General features: G+C 45.6%; 1 protein-coding gene across 1 annotated transcript in view; it reads left to right on the top strand.

The window, feature by feature from the left end:
• The window catches only part of ASTN2 (astrotactin 2), a 1,033,755-nt gene that overhangs the window by 345,030 nt on the left and 672,946 nt on the right, over positions 1–15,779 (top strand). Inside the window, exon 5 of the mRNA XM_052644759.1 lies at positions 12,687–12,794. Coding sequence (XP_052500719.1) covers positions 12,687–12,794 — 108 coding nt within the window. The remainder of the gene's footprint in view (positions 1–12,686; positions 12,795–15,779) is intronic.

The raw sequence follows: 15,779 nt of genomic DNA, 5'->3' as shown, positions 1-15,779 counted from the left end.
AAAGGAGTTGAGCACACTGGACTATGTTGAAAATAATCTGACAAAATGAATTTGAAATTTGGGATGCACATCAAAATCAGTAAGATTGGAAAACAATGATGCAATACTCAGTGTTATGGAAGTAGTGAAATAATTGCTCCTATATACAGCTGATCAGGGTGAAGTTGGTATAACCTTTCTGGTGAACATCTTGACAATATGGATCAAAAAACCTTTAGCTAAGTCAATGCCCTTTGACCCACCAACCAATTCATCTCTTTAATCTCAAGAAAATTCTATACATGGTTGCTTAGGGATGTGTAGAAGGGTTTATCTTTAGGAGTGCATGATGCAATATTATAGTGAAAAATTGGAAATAATATAAAATTTAAACAACAGAGAATTGATTAAAATATAATACATTGATAGAGTAGAATATATATGAGGCATTAAATGATATTGGGGTCAATGTTTAATGACATGGGGTAATGTGATCTATTTTATTTAGCTTTATTTTAATTCCACAAGCAATTTCAATTTATTAAGAAAAAAGGTAAACAAAAAGAAAATCTCAGTATTCAGAGAAAATCTCTGTTAACACTTTGGCCATTATACGCATCTATATATGTATAGATGATTATATTGAATACATATAAATCTAGGTGCAGATAGAGATAATGGGACTTCCCTGGTGGCTCAGTGGTAAAGAATCTGCCTGCAATGCAGGAGCGGCAGTAGACGCAGATTTGATCCTTGGGTCTGGAAGATCGCCTGAAGGAGGGCATAGCAACCCACTCCCATATTCTTGCCTGGAAAATCCCATGAACAGAGGAGCCTGGCAGGCTACAGTCTGTAGAGTTGCAGAGTCGGACACAACTGAAGCAACTGAGCGTGCGCGCACACGCACACAGATATAGACGTGTGCATATGCACACACATTTGATATATATAATTTATGAAATAGCAAAAATGCCAAGCATATAACTGGATCCCAATATATATTTCTGACATCAGTGAATAAATCAATATATGCTTAGATATTTTGAACAAAACTCACAAGATGTATTCATGTAACAAGACAATAAAATCCAGTTGTAAAAGCATGTGCATAAGAAAGGTAAAAAAACTGGAAGTAGGCAAGATCAACTGGTAGTGATAATATTTGACTTGGTTTTATTTTCTTCTTTGTGCTTTTTTACTTTTTATTTCTAATTTTCTATAATAAATGTGCATTGAATCTGTAATCTGAAAAATCATAATTTTTGTAAAATGTATCACATAAAGAATGAAGGTGTTAGTAGGAATATTTTGCTTGGGTGGAAAGATTATAAATGGGCACATGATCAATCTTCCGGCAGCGGAAAAGCCATTGTATGGGGTCATGGAGCAGCCTGAGCCTGTGATTCCAAAGCACTGGACAGAATCTAGAGGGAAAATTATGGGGAATTTCATTCTTGGCCAGCCTTACAAACCCAAATCTGCTCTTTTATCCTGTTGTACCTTTTGGGCCCGCCACTGTATTTAGTCTTTGCCATTTATGAGCTTTTTGACCTTGAGAAAGTCATCCACAGTGTCTTTGACTCAATCTCTTTACCTTTCACACGGGGATAACAGTACTTCATCCAGTTATTGTGAGATTCAAATGAATTACTATCTGTGGGAAGAAAGTAAAGGGTTGGTATGTAGTATTTACTAGGTGGTAATGAATGGCACCCCACTCCAGTACTCTTGCCTGGAAAATCCCATGGATGGGGGAGCCTGGTGGGCTGCAGTCCATGGGGTCTCTAAGAGTCGGACACGACTGAGCGACTTCACTTTCACTTTTCACTTTCATGCATTGGAGAAGGAAATGGCAACCCACTCCAGCATTCTTGCCTGGAGAATCCCAGGGACGGAGGAGCCTGGTGGGCTGCCGTCTATGGGGTCGCACAGAGTTGGACACGACTGAAGCGACTTAGGAGCAGCAGCAGCAGCAATGCTTTTTAAATATCTTACAGTTTGTTAGTAACAGGACAGCTTTAGATCTTGGGTCTCTGGGACACCCAGTTCATCTTTCCATTGCCCAGGGTTGCCATATGGGGACAGATTGAAAGGAGTATGGATATTTTTCTAGGACTAGACAAGGGAAGTGCTCTGGTTACCTACTGCTGCGTAATATACCCAAATTGAGTTCCTTAAGACAACACGATCTTATTATGGTCATAGAATCAAAAATTTATAAACAAAGAGAAGATAGTCTCAGCTTCACAATGATCAAGCTGAAAATACTCAAACACTTGTGGGTGACTCAGATGGCTGGAGGCTAGAATCAACTAGAAGCCTCTCTCACATTTTTCCACCTGGACTAAGACACTTCAAGATGTCTTGAAAGCTGGACTCAGCTGTGACCATTGACTGAAGCACTTAAAATTGGCCTCTCCTTGTGGCCCAGACTTATCACAATGCAGGGGCAGGTTTTCAAAGAGGGAGTAAGTATCTAGAGAATCAGTGTATCAAGAGAGCCAGGCAGAAACTGTCTTGCCTTTTATTATCCAGTCCTAGAAGTTTTTGCAAAGTCAAGTCTCTTTATTAAAAACACATAACTAAGGCAGCCTACCTTCAAGAGAGAGACATTAGCCTCTGCCTTTGATAGGGGAGAGGCAGACGTCACATTTTCAAAGAGAATGTGGATGGAGAGATTTTGTTATGGATAACTTTGGAACATCCAGCCCCTCCCTCCCCTACCCCCACCCCCAGGAAACAGTGGGATATTCCAGAGACAAAGCTATACTTTCATGGTAAGCTGAGTTAAGCTTAATTAGAAAGCTTCTCCTCCAAAGGCGGTTCTTTAAGCCAAAATCTGGGGATAGATTGAGATTTATCCTTTCTTGGATAGTGGAATAATCACTAGGTCTAGATGGTCATACAACACTAAAGGTCAAATGAGGAACAGCTTAAGCTGAAGCAATAAAGACAATCTATTTTTAAAATAAATGTAACTTTTATTACATGTCTTTTTTTTTTTTTAACAATGACTAAGCATTAGATGTTCATTGGAGGGAAATTATAAAATGCAGATAAGCAATAAGAAAAAAATTTTTTTAAATACTCCAAATTTTACTACCCAGGGAATAACCACCAGAGCACCTTAATGTATTTCTTTCAGTATCTTAGCATGTATGTATATGTGCATATATATGCATATATTTACATATTTTATGTGTATGTGTATTTTAAAACAGAATAGGATCGTTTTGCACTTAAGAGTTTTGCCGTATGCTTTTTTAAGCTTGGTCATAACCCTAGATCATGAGCATCTCAGAATTACTTTTACTTTCCTCTTCTTTATTTTTTAAATTAAAATCTATTTATTTTTTATTACACACACTCAGTGGAATTCAGACTAAAAATCAGTAAGTGTATAAATGTACACAAGTAAAATTCCTCTTTGTATTGTCTGTCTGATGGCTCAGACAGTAAAGAACGTGCCTGCAATGCAGGAGACCCAGGTTCAATCCCTAGGTCAGGAAGATCCCCTGGAGAAGGGAATGGGAACCCACTCCAATATTCTTGCATGGAGATTTCCACAGACAGAGGAGCCTGGGGGCTACAGTCCACGGGGTCACAAAGAGTTGGACATGACTGAGTGACTAACACTTAAAATTTGATTTATTGTCCATATATCTTTCCACCCAACAATATATCATGAAGAGGTTTGCATGTCAATAAATAGAGGTTTATATCACTGTATTTAATGATCTCATGAAAGTCTGTGTTAGAAATATGCCACCATTTTTAAATAGTCCCCTATAAATGGGCTTCTAAGTTATACACACACACATATATATTTTTTTAAATTTTTTCCTGAGGGGCTTCCCTGGTAGCTCAGCTGGTAAAGAATTTGCCTGCAATGCAGGAGACCTGGGTTTAATCCCTGGGTTGGGAAGACCCCCTGGAGGAGGGCATGGCAACCCACTCCAGTCTTCTTGCCTGGGGAATCCCCATGGACAGAGGAGCCTGGTGGGCTACAGTCCATAGGTTTGCAGAAAATCAGACACGACTGAGTGGCTAAGCACAGCAAGCACATTTTTCTGAAATTATAAGTAATCATGTTTAATTTTCCTTTACCATAAAGATATTTTTAGCCATAAATATCAATTTAAAAAATTCCAGCATGAGGGGCTTCCCTGGCGGCTCAGTGGTAAAGAATCCACCTGCCAGTGCGGGAGACACGGGTTATATCCCTGGTCCGAGGAGATCCTACACGCCGTGATACAACTCAGCCCATGCACTCCAGCTGCTGAGGCTGTGCTCGAGAGTCTGAGCTCTGCAGGAGAAGCCACTGCGGTAAGCCCAGGCACTGCAGCTCGAGGGGAGCCCCCTCCGGCCTCAAGCAGAGAACAAGCCCGCACAGCAGTGAAGACCCAGCACAGCTAGATGGATAAGTAAAATTTTTAAAAAGTTCAGCCTGAGTCCCAATCATGCTACAGAATCTTCTCTGTGGGTCAGATAAACCTGGGTTCAAATCCAGGTCCTGCCACTTCCTGGCTGTGTGAATACAGACGAGGAGTGCCGTCTCTCCCAGACTCTGTTTTCACCTTGGAGGACTAGGAGTGTGTGTAGTCACCTCTGAGTGAAGTGCCTGGCACTGTGCCTGGCCTGTAGTGGTGCCTGATGACAGGTAGCAGTTGTGGTCAGAGCATCTCCATGAACGTCTGTGGTTTAGCCCTGGAGCTCAGAGCAGTTGTGAGCTGTGTGGTTTAGGGGGCACGGGAAGTTTAGCTACTTTTGTCCTCTTCCCACGACTGGTACCATTTGTATTCCTTGGACAGTTGGGGTCAGATGGGTTTTGCATTTCCAAGCTACATATTTTTCTATCTAGCACAGTTCTGGGCAATCTAAAAATGCAATATCGCTGTCACCAGCTCGAGGAAGACACGAAGTCTGAATAATTTAACATGTCACCACCATCCATCATGATACCAAGAGCGCGGGAGATAAGAGTGTGGAGGGGTGGGCCTACCAGGGGCTGGCAGAGCAGGTTTGTGGACAGGGCAGCCCAGTGCGAGAAAGCAGATTTGCGGTGAGTTAATTCTCAGGCCCGGGAAAGACTGTTCATGCTAACAACTGCTCCAGCCTTTTCCATAATTTGGCTTTCAAGTTGTTCAGATGCCCTGGTTTGTTCCAGAGGAAACCTGGCGTCAGGTCTCTCTTTGCCACCAAATATCTATGTCATTTTAGAAAGAAGCCTCTAAAAACTTCTGAATGTCTCAGTTTATTTGACAGCTAATTTGAGATAATTCCCATGCAGAGAGCTCAGCATCATGCTTGGAATATTTTAATTGCTTCCTTATCCAAAAGGAAATGTCAAGAAGTTGGGAAGTTTTGTCCGTTTTATTCATTGCTTTTCCTCCCTCAGTGCTCAGAACAGTGTTTGCTACAGAGTGGGCACTTAGTAAGTGTGGAATGAATGAATACACAAATGGGTGTTGTGATTATTTGAGGTGACCACTGGGTCAAGGACAGACTGACGGATCACACCCTGTAACCTCAAACTCTGGGTCTGGGACTCAAGGTGCCTGAGCCTGGCTCTTTTCTTGCGGCTCTGTGACGTCTCTAGGTGGCACCAGTGGTTAAGGACCCACCTGCCAGTGGACGAGACATAAGAGATGGGGGTTCGATCCCTGGGTTGGGAGGATCTGGAGGAGGGCATGGCAACCCGCTCCAGTATTCTTGCCTGGAGAATCCCATGGACAGAGGAGCCTGGCGGGCTGCAGTCCACACGGTCACAGAGAGTCAGACGCGACTGAGCGACTGGGCATGAGCACTGGGATGTCTCCACTCTGCGCTCACAGTTCCCCATCCCGTGGTTTTATCACGAGTCGTGTGATGTTTCAGAGCAAACAGAGGGTATGTCTCTCTCTCCTTCTCTCTTTTTTTTTTTTAACATTTTATTTATTGAGGTAAAATTCATGTAACATAAAATTAATGATTAACTATTTAAAGGTAATACATCCCCAAGGTTGGGCAACTCACCTCTGTTTAGTTCTGAGACATTTGCAATATATCAAAAGGAAACCCCACACTCATTAGCAATAACTCCCTGTTCCTCTCTTCTCTCTGCCCAGCACTGGCAATCACTATTTTCTGTCTCTATGTGTTTACTTATTTCAGATGTTTTGTCTAGCCTTTTTATGTCTGGTTTCTTTCACTTGGCAAAACGTTTTGCTAAGTTATAAAATGTTGCACGCGAGGTCCACCCATGTGACATGTCGACATTCCTTTGTGTGGCTCGATAGTATTCCGTTGTATGAATATACTGTATTTGTTTATCTGTCCATCAGCTGATGGACATTTGGGTTGTTTCCACTGTAGGCTATGGTAAGTGATGCTGCTATGAATATTCATGTACCAGTGTTTAATTGAATGCCCTCTCCAGTTCTTTCAGATATGCCTAGGGGCAGAGTTCCTGGATCATGTGGTAGTCTGGTATGTTTAACGTCTTGAGGGCCTAACAGATAAACTGTTTCCCACAGTTTTTGCACCATTGTGCATTCCCACTAGCAATCTATTCAGGTTCCAATTTCTCTATATCCTTTTCCAGCACCCGTTATTTTCTCATTAATTTGACTGTGGCCGGCTTAGTGCATGTGAAGTGGTATCTACCTCACTGTGCCTTTGGTCTGCATTCCCCTGATGACTAAGGGATGTTTTTCTTGTTTTGGCTGTGCCGGGTCTTGGCTGCTGTGCCAAGGCTTTCTGTAAGTGGAGAGTGGGGGCTGCCCCCTAGTTACGCTGCATGGGCCTCTCGTTGCGGTGGCTTCTCTCACTGCGAGCATGGGCTCTGGGGTGCTCGGGGTTAGTAGCTGTGTGCACTGGCTTAATTGCCCTGGGGCATGTAGAATCTTCTTGGACCAGGAATTGAACTCATGTCCCCTGCATTGACAGGTGGATTCTCAACCACTGGACCACCAAAGAGGCTGAATCAGACAGAAGCCAGGTTCAGAGCTTGTCATTTGCATGATCTTAGATAAGCAGTGCTGAGGTTCTAAAGGTTGGTTTGTTAGTCACTCAGTCATGTCCGACTCTTTGAGACCCCATGGACTGTAGCTCACCAGGCTCCTCTGTCCATGGGATTCTCCAGGCAAGAACACTGGAGTGGGTTGCCGTTTTCTTCTCCAGGGGATCCTCCTGACTCAGGGATCGAACCTGGGTCTCCTGCACTGCAGGCAGATTCTTTACCGTCTGAGGTTGCCCCTCGATAAAATGGATCCTTACCTTTCAGACGCCGTGTGAAGTGTGGACGGGTTATTTTATAGAAGGTGCCAGGGCAGTGCTTATCCTGCCGCGGTAGGTGCTGTGACGGTCTTCTTCATGCTGCATCCCGGGCCACTCGGGACCAGGAAGACCAGGGGCCTGAGGGACGAGGCGGAGGAACTGCTGTCTCCTCTCCTTCCCTCTCGCCAGCCTCTGACCGATCTCACTTTCTCTCAGCCCCTAAATAGAAATACTTACACAGCCCTGTATAATTAATGGCTGCACTTTAGTTCACTGTATCACCAATTTCATATTAAAATGCTAGCAGAGGGGGCCCTTTTCGATTTGTCTGAATCATCTCCAAGGCTGTCTGTAATTGGCCTGTGGCCCCTTGCAGCTTCTCTGGACACTTGGAGACAATATGCCTTGGGTGGCTGCCACCTTCTTACAATATCACAGAAGGCAGGGAGTCAGCCCTCCCACCCAGGGGCATCTCCATTTCGTCTCCTGAGCTCAGGCCAGCACTGAATTAATGAGGAGTGTGCCCTCACTCGCGCTTCTTTGGTCTTTGTACTAACTGTTTACACACAGCCTATCATTTTCCTCATAATGACCGTGGGAGCTGAGAGTTCCTGTCCCATTTTTTTAAAGAAGAATACAGAGAGGTTTGGTGGCTTCTGCAAGCCTCCCCTCCCAGCTCATCACTGGAGTGTAGAGTTAGAACTCATATCTGACTCCAGTGCACTAATGTCTTTGTACAGACATGTGTGGCCTCTCGTGACTCATAGATTAAACCAATCTAGAAACCTACTTGCCTTTCAGTGCCTGAGGGTAGAGACAATGACTGTTGTCTTTTAATGGGATCTGAGCCACACCATTTCTCATTCAAGTCTCATTAAAAGAAAAAAAAAAGATGAAGCACCTTAGTGGGGCCAATGGCTTATTCATATCTCCAGATTCGGGCCCTTAATTATACTCTGGAATAAGTGTCCTTTAAGTGCCCCAGGATGTGCTGTCTGGTATGATGGGTGCTTGAAATGTGGCTCGTCTGGTTGAGATGTGCTGTGAGCATACACTGGATTTTGAACACTTGTGAAAGTTAGATAAAAAATTTCAAGAACACTGGAGTTGGCATCCATTCCCTTCTCCCGGGGATCTTCCTGACCCAGGCATCGAACTCTGGTCTACCTGCATTGCCGGCTGATTCTTTACCATTTGAGCCATCAGGGAAGCCCAGAAGAAGCAAGTGTGTGTGGCTCAGATGGTCAGTCATGTCCACCTCTTTGCAACCTCATGGACTGTAGCCCGCCAGCCTCCTCTGTCCATGGGATTCTCCAGGCAAGGATATTGGAGTGGGGTGCTATTTCCTCCTCCAGGGGATCTTCCCAACCCAGGGATCGAACCTGTGTCTCTTATGTCTCCTGCATTGGCAGGCAGATTCTTTACCAGTAGCACCATCTAGGAAGCCCAGTGATAATTTTATGGAAATAAGAAGTTAAGATGATATTTTGAATATATTGGTCAACTCAAATATATTGTGAAAATTAATTTTATCTGTTTTTTTTTTTTTTTTTACTTTTTTCATGTGGCTAATAGAACATTTAAAGTTGCATGTGTGGCTCGTGTTATATTTGGCGAGGAGGCAGGTTGATGGAGAGGCAGGCTCTCTTGGAGTCAGCTCCTATTCTGAACATGGTACCTTGATATCTACAGGAGGGGGCTGAGGGTCAGGGGTGTGGGAACAGAGCGGGGTCCCAGAGAAGCCAGGAGCATGGTCTCAGAGTCTGTGGACATGTGGAATGAGGGAGATGTAGGATCTACATGAGCCTCACCAGAGTTCCTGCCCATAGTGCTGAGGTTCCACAGAGGAGCTGTAAAAAGTGTAAAATGTGCTCTGATGCTGGGGGCAAGTGACAGCCCTGCTAATCCTCAGAGGTCAGATCGCCAAGTTTTGCTTCCTCTGTGCGCACCACACACACACACACACACACACACACACACACACACACCACACATGCAGACACACACACACACCACACATGCACACACACACGCCCGCATATACCACACACACTTACACATACACACACTCACATGCGCACACTCACATGCACACCACACACACATGCACACACTCACATGTGCAGCACACACGTACACAGTCATACGCATGTGCACTCCACACACACTTATGCGCATACTGCACACACCACACACACATGCACACACACACTCATGCACACACATGCACAGCACACACATGCACACACTCACATGCACAGCACACAAATGTACACACAGGCATGCACACTCCACACAAACACACGCACATACTGCACACACCACACACACATGCACACCACACTCATGCACACTCATGCACACCACACACACACATGCACACACACGTGCAGCACACGCATGTATGCACTCACATGCATGCACACTCCACACACGTACACACATACCACACACACCACACACATGCACACTCATACATGCACACACCACACACATGCACACTCACACATGCACACACCACACACACATGCACACACCACACACTCACATGCATGCACACACATACATGCACACACCACACACACGCAAACCACACACACTCTCGTACACACACGTGCACACGCATGCATGCCACACATGTACACACGTGTGCAGCAAACACGTGTACACACATGCACATGCACACACATGTGCGCGCGCACATGCACACACCACACACACATGCACACACTCACACGTACTTCCCCACATTAAGTTAGCCGTGAGGCAGGCTTTGCAGGCAGACCTCATTTCTCTCCAGCTCCCTCACTCAGCACCTCTCATCACCTCTCTGAGGAATGGCTTATTCATCTGCAAAACAAGGTTCATAATGCTTTCCTTACAAGGATGACTGTGGACATTAAATGAAGTCTTTACTCATATTTTATTGTACATCAGCCTAGGGACCAGGGGAAGAGATGGCAGCCACCAGCTGGATTTGAATTGTGGATCTACAACTTCCCAGCTGTGTGACCCTGGGCAGATTACTAAATTTCCTCCTGCCTTCATTTCTTCATCCATTAAAATGGGAAGGAAAGTATTCACCTACTTCCTGCTGCTGCTGCTGCTGCTGCTAAGTCGCTTCAGTCGTGTCCGACTCTGTGCGACCCCATAGACGGCAGCCCACCAGGCTCTGCCGCCCCTGGGATTCTCCAGGCAAGAACACTGGAGTGGGTTGCCATTTCCCTCTCCAATGCATGAAAGTGAAAGTGAAGTCGCTCAGTCATGTCTGACTCTTCGCGACCCCATGGACCGCAGCCTAACAGGCTCCTCCATCCATGGGATTTTCCAGGCAGGAGTACTGGAGTGGGGTGCCATTGTCTTCTCTGACCTACTTCCTAGGGTTATTGCAAAGATTAAACAAGGCAATGCAAGCCAATTGTTTGGAACTGTGCCCGGCAGAGAGCCAGTGCTATGGAAGGGTTAGCTTTTCTTATGATAGTGTCCTATTGCCTGGTGACTGTCCCAGCCTCCACTTCCCACTGCCCCCATCACAGCTAGACTGTCCCAGTATGAAAGACTCCTGTCTGAAGCCTGTCTGCCCCATTCACCATAACATGCCGTTTGTTTGGGAAAGGAGGGAAGATGAGAAAGAGGAGAAGAGAGAAAGGGAGAGAGGGTTTAGCTGGGATGGTTAAAACTACTGTAGTGGCATTAAAGGGCATGGGGTAGACTCCTGGCAGGCACATCCCGCCCTTTTTCTCTGCTGCCCGAACACAGCAGGAAGCGTGACAGATGCTTCCTGTCCATAAGGCAGCTATTTCATCCCATGCCCTCATTTTCCCCTTGGCCAAACATTATGTGTGGGTGAGCCAAAGACCCCCCCCCTCTCTCCCTACTTCCAGCTCTCTGCCTCCCTCCCTCCCTTCCTCCTTCCTTCCTTCTTCCCTTTTCTATAACAGTAAAATATTTTAATGGAAGTTTTAAAAGCCTACTGGCCTCCGAGACCTCTGTTCTTCCACCGCTTCCAGAATCTCCATGGGGCGTCTGCCAACTCCATTTCAAAAAAGAGCCCTTACGTGGGGGAATTGCAACTGGTCGACTCTGGCGTCCCCAGCTGTCTTCAGGTCCAGCTCTTAGTTGCTGGAAATTGGGGGGATTTGTGCTAAGGGGCAGGGGCAAAGCCCCTTCAGCCCGGCGTGGCTGAAGACGCGCGGGGAGAGTGGTCAGATGTTGTTGTCCCTTCCTTTCCTCCGTCCATTGCAACACACTGCCTCCAGGAAGGAGCAGGACACGTATTCTTTTTTGCTCCCATTTTACAGAGTGTTACACTGAGAGGCGATGCGACAGTGGTTAAAAACTTGAGCTTGTCCATCGGTCACACCCATGTACCAAGGCTGACTTCACTCCCTGTTCGCAAATCACTTTCCTTTTCTGGACCTCGGTTCCTTCATCTGTCAAGTGGGCGTCATGATGCTTTCTTCCCTCCCAAGAGGGCTTTGAATTTGGGGTGAGATGCTGGCTGCAAAGCTCATCACACAGCACTTGACACCTCGTGCTTAAAGGACAGTCTGCGTTCCCTCTTGAACCTTCCTTGACATCCCAGATTAAGCTCTGGGATGCTCAGTGCGGCACTTGGGGGCTTCCCCTGGGGGGCACCAGCAGACCCTGCCCTGTCAGCACTCTGCTGCGGCGCCTCTTCTTCCTGCCCACACTCCCCTCCCCCGCCAGGGATGCTCCAGCTCTTACCCCTCCTCCCACATCCAGTTTCTGCTCCTGAAGCCCATCCATCCTTGCAGCCCTGCCCTAAATCTGCCCCCTGCCCATAAAGCCTTCCCAGGTCCCCCGTGTTGGGCTGAATTGCTCTCTCCTGTATTCCCAGCATCTCACTCTGTGGGAAACATGCCATGAATTAGGTTAAAGGCTCCTTAGGATCCCATTTGTCCCCATGACTCGCTTATGATCCCCTGGCTGGCAAGGACCGGGCGGTATCTCTCTTTGTTTCCCCTGTGTCTGGCTCTGGGCCTGGCGTAGAGTAAGCACTGGACTGAAATGTGTGTGTGTGAAATTAAATCACCTGGAATGCTTTTTTAGAGACAGATCCATCATACAAAGCAACAGTGAGTGCACCTATCAATTACTTTGTACCCACCTAGGACCAGGGAGTTTACCCATTGTACCTCCTTTCATCTTCAAAGCAACCCCACAAGATTAATAACTTTTCCCTACTTTAGAAAGAAAGGACCCAGGACTCAGAAAAGGGAGACATCTCCTCAAGGTCATACAGCCCCAAGGCTGCCAAGCTGTGGTGAGAACCCAGGCCCGCATCACTGCAGAGCCTGAACTCCTTCCATAAATCATGCCAACTCCTGGGTCACTTGGGGGTGGGGTTGCTGGTCTTTGGGATGGATGGGGGATTTCACAAGCTTCTGGAGGCCTGCAGTGACTGATGGATGGTGCTTCTTGCACAGGGGGCATCAGCTTTGGGAGAACCAAGGGGACGTCTGGGTCAGAGGCAGACGATGAAACGCAGCTGACATTCTACACGGAGCAGTACCGCAGCCGTCGCCGCAGCAAAGGTAACAGAATCCAGGAGAAGGTTCCCGAACCAGGGTTTGTAGGAGGGAAATCTGGAAAGCAGCTTTTGTGCTTCATGACAGACTCTAAATCTTCTTCTTCAGCCTGGTCCTGGTCCAGTTAACCCTGAACCTGGTGTCCGATACCCTGTCTATGCATTCTCTATTTCTCTCTGTCTTGCCCTATTTCTCAGAGGATTCAGAGATGGTTTTGTAAGTTTATGCATTTTTTTTAATCCATCACAATAAAAAATCAAATTGAAAGGAAAATCAGAGTAAGGAAAATGATTCAAACTCAGCTTAGATGTATGCACGGTAATCCGTGCCGTGCTGTGCTGTGTATTCTAAGAAGGGGCTGACAGCTTAACTCGGAGATTCTTAGCAACCAAAGTGCAAAATGAAACATGCTCAGCAGTAAAATGCACAGAGTCTAAGCGGGTAAAACCAGCATTGGCCCGGGAGATCCTATTTACCTGATATAGAAACCAGACGGAGTTCTCCTGTTGGTTCCTGTAAACAGGACTCCCTGGGACTCTCTAGACAATGTTTTGTGTTTTCTACAGAGAGAATCGGTATTGATGCTTGAATGCATAATTTTTTTCTCACGATGACACTCAATGTAAGAAGACATGAAAATGCTGAGGCAGGACCCTGCTACAGGGCTAAGACCTTGTGGCTGAGGTCCACGGCTCAGTGTGCTAACATGTGCTCTCACTGTGTGTGAAATGTGCAGATTTCACTGTGGTAAAATGTCCTCTGAGGTCCACCCACGGCTCACTGTGGTAAAATATGCTCTGAAATAGAGCACATTTCAGGCCATCACCTGGGAATATAATTCCTCAATCATGAGTGCTTTTTAAGGACAACAAAGTAGCAAGTTCAAGATTGCAACCTTGGAGGGAATTTAGGGTGCCAGCATGTATTCCCAGCAAGTGATTAAGGGCATATCCATGAGCTTGCACCACGCCCTGGAGAGAGTGGAGGTTCCCTCGTGAACATGATGGCAACTAATCTAGGTATGTGGCCATCTATACTCCTGAGTCCCCCAAATTGCATAAAAGGATTCCGTCCATGCATGATGGACAGTCAAAGGGCACAGATCATGTTGGTTCTCTGGGTGCCTTGAGCCTTGGGCAAGTTATCTACCTATCGTATCCCTCAGTTTTCTCCTCTGTGTAATGGGCCTTGGAACTGCCTCATAGATTTGGAGATGAATTTTCTTCTGTTGCATTAAAAAAGTATCATGGTGCCTGGTATGTGCTAAGGGAAAATAGTTCAGTTCATTTCAGCCGCTCAGTCGTGTCTGACTCTTTGTGATCCCATGAACTGCAGTACACCAGGCCTCCCTGTCCATCACCAACTCCCAGAGTCTACCCAAACTCACATCCATTGAGTCAGTGATGCCATCCAACCATGTCATCCTCTGTCATCCCCTTCTCCTCCTGCCTTCAATCTTCCCCAGCATCAGGGTCTGAATTTTCAAGTGAGCCAGCTTTTCACATCAGGTGGCCAAAGTATTGGAGTTTCAGCTTCAACATAAATCCTTACAATGATCACACAGGACTGATCTCCTTTAGGATGGACTGGTTGGATCTCCTTGCAGTCCAAGGGACTCTCAAGAGTCTTCTCCAACACCACAGTTCAAAAGCATCAATTCTTCGGCACTCAGCTTTCTTAACAGTCCAACTCTCACATTCATACGTGACTACTGGAAAAACCATAGCCTTGACTAGATGGACCTTTGTTGAAAAAGTAACATCTCTGCTTTTTAATATGCTGTCTAGGTTGGTCATAACTTTACTTCCAAGGAGTAAGAATCTTTTAATTTCATAGCTGCAGTCACCATCTGCAGTGATTTTGGAGCCCAGAAAAATAAAGTCAACCACTGTTTCCACTGTTTCTCCATCTATTTCCCATGACATGATGGGGCCAGATGCCATAATCTTTGTTTTCTGGATGTTGAGCTTTAGGCCAACTTTTTCAGTCTCCACTTTCACTTTGATCAAGAGGTTCTTTAGTTCTTCTTCACTTTCTGCCATAAGGGTGGTATCATCTTCATATCTGAGGTTATTGATATTTCTCCCACAGTCTTGATTCCAGCTTGTGCTTCTTCCAGCCCAGCGTTTCTTGTGATGTGCTCTGCATAGAAGTTAAATTAGTAGGGTTACAATATACAGCCTTGACGTACTCCTTTTCCTATTTGGAACCAGTCTGTTGTTCCATGTCCAGTTCTAAATGTTGCTTCCTGACCTGCATACAGGTTTCTCAAGAGGCAGGTCAGGTGGTCTGGTATTCCCATCTCTTTCAGAATTGTCCACAGTTTATTGTGATCCACACAGTCAAAGGCTTTGACATAGTCAATAAAGCAGAAATAGATGTTTTTCTGGAACTCTCTTGCTTTTTTCGATGATCCAGCGGGTGTTGGCAATTTGATCTCTGGTTCCTCTGCCTTTTCTAAAACCAGCTTGAACATCTGGAAGTTCACAGATCACCTATTTCTGAAGCCTGGCTTGGAGAATTTTGAGCTTACTTTACTGACGTGTAAGATGAGTGCAATTGTGCAGTAGTTTGAGCACTCTTTGGCATTGCCTTTCTTTGGAATTGGAATGAAAACTGACCTTATCCAGTCCTGTGGCCACTGCTGAGCTTTCCAAATTTGCTGACATATTGAGTACAGCACTTTCATAGCATCATCTTTTAGGATTTGGAATAGCTCAACTAGAATTCCATCACCTCCACTAGCTTTGTTCATAGTGATGCTTCCTAAGGCCCTCTTGACTTCACATTCCAGGATGTCTGGCTCTAGGTGAGTGATCACACCATAGTGACTATCTGGGTCATGAGGATTTTTTTTGTATAGCTCTTCTGTGTATGCCTGCCACCTCTTCTTAATCTCTTCTGCTTCTGTTAGGTCCATACCGTTTCTGTCCTTTATTGAGCCCATCTTTGCATGAAATGTTCCCTTGGTATCTCTAATTTTCTTGAAGA

The sequence above is a fragment of the Budorcas taxicolor genome, chromosome 8 (genome assembly GCF_023091745.1).
Source record: "Budorcas taxicolor isolate Tak-1 chromosome 8, Takin1.1, whole genome shotgun sequence".
NCBI lineage: Eukaryota > Metazoa > Chordata > Mammalia > Artiodactyla > Bovidae > Budorcas > Budorcas taxicolor.
This window is presented reverse-complemented; position numbering and strand designations above follow the sequence as displayed.